The sequence below is a fragment of the Chiroxiphia lanceolata genome, chromosome 10 (genome assembly GCF_009829145.1).
Source record: "Chiroxiphia lanceolata isolate bChiLan1 chromosome 10, bChiLan1.pri, whole genome shotgun sequence".
Classification (NCBI taxonomy): Eukaryota; Metazoa; Chordata; class Aves; order Passeriformes; family Pipridae; genus Chiroxiphia; species Chiroxiphia lanceolata.
Genome location: NC_045646.1, coordinates 10460435 through 10467023, shown reverse-complemented (window position 1 = coordinate 10467023; position 6589 = coordinate 10460435). Strand labels below are relative to the sequence as shown.

General features: G+C 51.5%; 1 protein-coding gene across 1 annotated transcript; it reads right to left on the bottom strand.

The window, feature by feature from the left end:
* Positions 1 to 3802: 3802 nt before the first annotated feature.
* LOC116791807 (receptor-transporting protein 3-like) lies at positions 3803 to 6068 on the bottom strand. The gene is made up of 2 exons (XM_032698166.1): positions 5789 to 6068; positions 3803 to 4746 (listed from the first exon to the last, which is right to left on the bottom strand). Exons 1-2 carry the CDS (start codon positions 5968 to 5970, stop codon positions 4095 to 4097), a joined length of 834 nt encoding a protein of 277 aa, XP_032554057.1. The 5' UTR covers positions 5971 to 6068; the 3' UTR covers positions 3803 to 4094.
* Positions 6069 to 6589: the final 521 nt, after the last annotated feature.

The following is a 6589-nucleotide window of genomic DNA, read 5'->3' as shown; positions in this document are numbered from 1 at the left end:
CACAGAAATGAAAAACAGTGCCAGGCTCCTCTGCATTCATGGTAGGGAGGAGAGCGATGGGTCTGGCTCGCTCATGGGTCTGTTGACATGAGCAGATACGTGGAGGGTAGAGAGGAGAGAGCAAAAGCAAAACCAAAGTGTGGTCCTCTGAGCATTAAACCATCATCTGTATGATCTAAGCCCAGTCAGCTCTGGGGCACATTAAAAAATATTGCTGCCCTACAAGAGATAACTCATAAATACAGACTCTCCTCCACCTCCTGTTGATAGCTCTGCCCGGAAATCCCCAGCACAATCCAGCCCTTGCCCCCTGCTCACCAAGCTGCTGCTGCTGAGTGCCAACCCCTCGTGCCCCATGGGCGCTTCGGTGTTTGCGGGGTGGGCTGGCAACAGGCAGCCAAAGAGAAAAGTGGGAGCAACAATGGGCTTTGCTTTTGCTGGCACCTCGCAACCTGCCGGAGTGGTGAGAGCTTCTCTCCGGGGAGACAGGCGCAGAGACAGCAATTGATCAGTCTGGCTGTGGTGAAAAGCCAGCAAAATGTCCCTGAGGAGGTTTTACTGCCCCTGGCTGCATGTGAGTGCCAGGCGTGAGCTGAGAGTTGGCTGCAGCAGAGCCCAGTCTCAAACAGACTTGGGGAAACAGCGAGGACCTACACAGGACCCACAGACAGAGAGAGAATCCCTCTTCCCTCAGCCACCTTCCACTTTTCCCATGCCAGCTGGGGGCCTGGCCGCTGCTCACCAACCTTAGGGGCTGCACTGAGCTGCAAGGGCTTGCTCTGTACTCCAAAAGTGCCAAGAGCTGCAGAAAGAAGCAGTTTGAGGACAGTTTGCTAAGAAACAAGTGGGAGATGGGCACAGCTGCATGTTGGAGAGGGGTATCCTGAAAAGGACCCCAAAAAGGAGACTATGGCTGAGAAACCTATATATGCACAGGTGGCTCTGAGTACTGGGAGGGGATGAAGGGGCTGCATGATGGAGGGGGCATGCTCACACAGCATGAGGAGACAGGTAGGCAAGTAGGCAGAGGCAAGGAGGAGATCAGGACAAAAGCAACGTATTTACATAAGGCTGTGGATGAGGAGCACAGGAGGTGTGCAGAAGACTTGCAGGGGAGCAAGGGACGGGTCTGCCCTTGTGAAAGAGCAGAGAGATTCAAGCAAGAAAATAAGGAGCCCCACATGGATGTAGTCTCCACCAGAGTTGGCTTCTCAGGCACAGGCAAGGGAGTAGCCCCTCAGCAGCTGGGTGGCTGGGGAGGCTGCAGACAGCCAGACAAGATGACTGGGGCTGGGAAAACCTCAGCATGGAAAGAAGAGGGCTATTGGCAATGGCAGAAAGAAACTTGGCCATATCCCTGCTTCATGACATAACGCCGGCGGGGAGAGGGCGGGCAGCTCCCATCACAGGAGGGGAGCTGGTCCAAGCTGCAGGATCAGCCTCCTCCCCAGCAGAGCCACTCATCCACAGACCAATTCCATTCCCACGTAGGACAGGCTTTGGTTGACCATGCTACAGGGAAACAGCTGGTCACAGAAATAGGAGGGAGGGCATCCCCCGCCTAGGGAATGCTGTCCCGTCCCAGTTCTGTCGGCTCACCGATCCCAGTCCTTCCCAGCGCAGCGCCGGAGATCTGCAGCTCCATCTGGTGGCTCTACGGCCAGGGCTGCTGAGGCTGTGGAGGAGAAAAGGCGCTGGGGGAGGGGGAGAGTTGGTGGGGCAAGCAGGACGGAACACTCAAGAAACCGAATCCACGCGGCCCATGGATCACACAGGGCTTTCTGTTATGTACATTTTTTTTTAACCAATATCCTGCAGGTTGCACATGTGAAAAAAATGGGAGAATCTTACATCAGCAGAAAAAGCAAACCCACAGTGAGCAGAGCAGAGAGCCCTGCAGAACACAGCAGGGAGGAGAGGAGAGGACTGCACCTCAGAAGCTGCACACCCAGGGATTTACCTCTCTGCCATGTTCAATTTCACAGAATCACATTTGTGTCATGAAGATCTTACCAATCTCTGCTACCTCACTTCTGATTTTTCCCACCACTTGCTCCCCCCAGGACCCCAGAGAAGATGGCCTTTAGTAGCCATGGTTGTATTTAAGGCTTATGATGTGCAGGCTACAGGCTATTTCAAAAGCTTTTTCAAGCTGTTGTGGTTTAAGCCCAGACAGTAACTAAGTACCACACAGCCTCTCACTCAGTGCAACCACCTTGCCCCAGTCGGATGAGGAGGAGAATCAGGAAAGAGTAAAGTCTGTTAGTTGAAATAAAAAGTATGTAATAATTGAAACAAAATAAATATAATAATAGCAATAATAGTCATGAACAGAGAGATAATAAAGAGACGTAAAACTCAATAAAGATAAGTAATGCACACTGCAATTGCTCTCCACCCACTGACCAACGTCCAGTCCTTCCCCCAAGAGTAACTGATCCCTCCTGGCCAACTCCTCCTACGTTTATTCACTGAGCAGGACATTCTATGGTATGGAACATCCCTTTGGCCAGTTTGAGCCAGCTGACCATGCTCCCTCCCAGCTCTTTGTGAACCTGCTTGCTGGTAAAGCATGGGAAACTGAAAAGTCCTTAACTTAGAGTAAGCATTACTTGAAACAACCAAAATATAAGTGTGTTATCAACTTTATTATTCCCATATTAAATCCAAAGTACAACATTGCAACAGCTACTAGAAAGAAAACTATCTCCATACCAGCTGAAATGAGGACACAAGCACTTACAGACCAACTTCATCTCATTTTTCTGGGCCAAAGTCACAGCCAGAGGACATTCTGTCCCCATGGGTAAGTTCTGCAGGAGCCCAGGAGCTCCACCACAGGAACGGTAAGAGTCTGAGGGGTGTCTGACTGCAGGGGGACAACAGGTTTTCTCTCAACTTTATGATGCCCACCAGATCCCTAGAGCCCTGCAGAGCAAAGTAGCAGTAGACAAGAGTCAGCATCTTCCCCTTTGCCCAAACCCTGTAGTCCAGTAAGTGTAATTTCTCCATGATTGACCCAATTAGGCAGACACTTTGGACTTGCTGCCACAGCCTTCTTATTCTTGCCCACTTTGGGCACCCTTTGCCTCCACTACTGCACTACAGGGTCCCCAGCCTGGCAGGGGGTTGTATCTGCTTTTTCAGAGCCCTAGTCATAAAATTCTAGAATGATTTGGGTCAGAAGGGACTATAAAGATCATCTCGTTCCTGGGCAGGGACACCTTCCACTAGACCAGGTTGCTCAAAGCTTTATCTAACCCAGCCTTGAATATTTCCAGGGATGGGACATACACACCTTCTTTGGGCAATCTCTTCCAGTGCTCACCACCCTCACAGTAAAGAATTTCTTACTGATATCTAATCTAAATCTACTCTCTTTCACTTTAAAATCATCACCCCTTGTCCTATCACTATATTGCCTGAAAAAGAGTCCCTTTGTGAAAGCTCAGCACCCAGATGTTTCTGGAGGAGAAAGCAATTTCTGGGCCCCTGGTGACACAAGGGACATCTGCTGGTGCACAGGGCCAGGACATAGGGTACACAGCTCATAGGAGGCAGTACCACCATCTATGGGCACCAGGTCCTCGTGACTCTGCTGCAAACCTACATCTCTAGGTGCCCCTCAGCTGCTTTGTTGGCCCAGTTCCATCAAGGCCAAAGGCAGAGGAGACTAAGGATGTGCCTCCCTGGAAGCTGAGCTCAGATAGTGGATAAAGGCAGCATCAGCTTCTCTCCAAGCTGCTCACACACACTTAGAAAAGGCTTTAGAGAAATTAAAAAGCACAAATGCATCTTTAGGTTGAGGATAAAAGTCTTGTTTTATTCTTGCAAGTAATAAACCTCATCCTTTGCATGGGGTAGCTGAGAGTTATCCACATACAGAATATATTCCATAAGAAAGCATCACACCCACCAACTTCCCCAAGGCTTTGGGATAAGGTGCCTGGCTGAGGCATCCTGATGTGTTCCCATGCCACCAGGAGAGCCTCCCATGCCAGGAGAGCCTAGCTGAGCCATAAGCCAGTTTTCCAGGTGTTCCATCAGCTCCTCGAGCCATCACCTCAGCTCTTCTTTGCAATCCCCGGGTCCCACTACATCCTGGTGAAATAAACCACAAAGAAGATGATCATTGCCAAAACAAAGAGCAAAGAGCTGCCAATGCAGCAGTAGCGTTTCCAGGGGAAGTTGCTACTGCAGGGTGAGGGGCAGTGGGTCAAGGCTGTGTGGGGCCCTGAGCCCTGGCGTTTCAGGGACCCATCTGCATCTAACAAGCACTCCCTGTCAACACATTCTGGGGCTGGGCTTGACTTGGTGTGATGGGTCCTGTCCTTGTTTGCATCCGTCAAGGCCTTCCAGGCATCCCTCAAGGCCTTCCAGGCCTTCCAGGTGTCCAGTGCCGGGGCCTGCCGTGACTTGTTGCAAATGCCGAGCCTGCAGGCCTCGCAGCGGGCACTGTCATGAGGCCCCGTCACCGGTATATCCACCGCAACTTCCAGGAGGTCGGAGGACTGGACAGGCTTATTGTAGAAATACTGGAGGATCTTTACCACCAGATTGTGCAGAATCCTCTCCACAGTCTCCAGGCTGAAGCCAGGATACTCCAGCTGGGGGTTGGGGCAGCGCCTGCATTCCTGGCGAAAGACTCTCATCCGTATTACGCCCCAGCCTGGGCACTGGCGCATGTGGAACAGGATGAGCACTTTGGCCGACGTCCATTTATGACAGCACTGGGAGCACTGAAACCTGAGAGGGCACAGATGAGACCAACTCATCACAGGCTCCCCATACTGAGTCAGAGGCTTCCTGCTCAGCCAGTAGGGACCAGGGAAGCCATGGCTCCTGCAAGCTTTACACTGAACTGTCCTCCCCCTACCACCATGATGCCAGGCTGGTGAGTTCACCACAAATGTGAGCTGAGGGCTGGTCCCAGCATTAAAGATCTTAGCAGCCAGGCTGTCTGCTGGGATCCTTCCCCCACTGCCAAGAGCAGGGGTCCTTGGGGTGGGAAACATCAGGCCTCTGTTTGGGACCCCAGCCCCTCACCCATGCCAGCTCATTACAGCTCAGCAGAAAGCCAACATCAAGCCCAGGACTGGGTAAGACAAAAAAAAAGAAGTAAAATAGAAGGAAGGTGTGGGTGGAGGCTGCTGCACAGGTGAGGATCTTGAGGAGTCTAAAAATGTGCAACCCGCAGCTCTTCATCTTCCGCAATCTGGGCTGGAAACAAAGGTCTCCATTTGCTGCCACCTCAGCAGGGTGTCTGATCAATGCCCAGGGTGGAAATGTTTGGGATGGGGCTTCTCATCAGCAATGCAGAGCCACAGCCTCTCTCTGCTGCTAGACCTCACAGCCTGGTGCAGGTGCAGGGGCTGCTGAGGCATGACCCCAGGTCCCGGTAGACAGTGACTCTCACTGTCCTCATCCTCTGTGTCCAAACCCAGAAGATTTGGTTCTAGTGTGGTGTAACTACCCCTGCTAACTGGAGGAGCTCTTGCATCTTGACACCAACATGGAGAAATTCTGGCCAAATACCAACTGCCCTTCAGCCCTGTGGAGGCTGCTGCACTCTTCTCCCCTCTAATTATCATGTTTTCCAGTTTGGCAACAACCTACTAAGCTTTGAACAAAAATGGGAAATCCCCTTCCAGCCTCACTCACCTCCAAACTGCCCCTTTTGTGTCAAAACCTGTTTCCAACAAGCAAATTTTGAAAAAGGAAAAGATCCACATGGCAGCCCATCAACCCTTTTCCCACTCCGATGGGGACCGAGTTGGCAGTCCCCTACCTCCCAAGAGCACGGCGCTGCACAAACTCCTTCCAGTGAGGACTGAGGGCCTTCGCCTTCAGGGTGTCATCCTCCTGAAGCATCCACTGTTCTGTTACGTGCATTTCTGCAAGCTTCTCTTTGAAAATGTCCTGCCAGCTCATCATGGTTCCACCTGGAGCTGTGGAAGTGGCAGTGACCATGCTTTCAGGTCAAGCTTGTGGCTTCTGAGGGCTAATACACATGCAACTGTCTTTTCCCCAACTTTTTCCTCTTTGTACAATGTCTTTGTACCTGAAGAGAGGAACCTTTGCTCTCATGTTAGCAGCACCGCCCACTCCCGATCTCTGGGTCAACAGTCCCTGCTGACGCTGCACCAGGTCCTGGCCAGGTAAAATGTCTCCCAAAGCAAAGACAGGTGGGTTTCATCAAGATCCACACATGAACCCCTGACCCTGCAGAGCCATGCTGTCATGATGCTGCTCTGTCTATAGGCAGAGAGGTTGGAAACAAAACCCCCTGTCAGGCTGCCCATGCCCATCACCCTTGTGGCAGCGGGGTGAACTGACAGAGGTTGCGCCCAACTTAGGAATAATGGAAGTGAAACCTACACAGGACTCAGCAGCCGATAAAGCTCCAGGTAACCTTATCTCTCTCAATAGTTGCCATCAACCATGGTCTATTTTTACCAACTTTCAGCCAACTCAAGCAGAAAAAGGCCTGACATGAAACTGCAGGGTGGAAAGTTGGGGAGGACAGCACAGTATGTAAAACCAAAAGAGGTGAGGTGTGCTCTGAGCTGAGAGTACCCAGGGAAGGTAT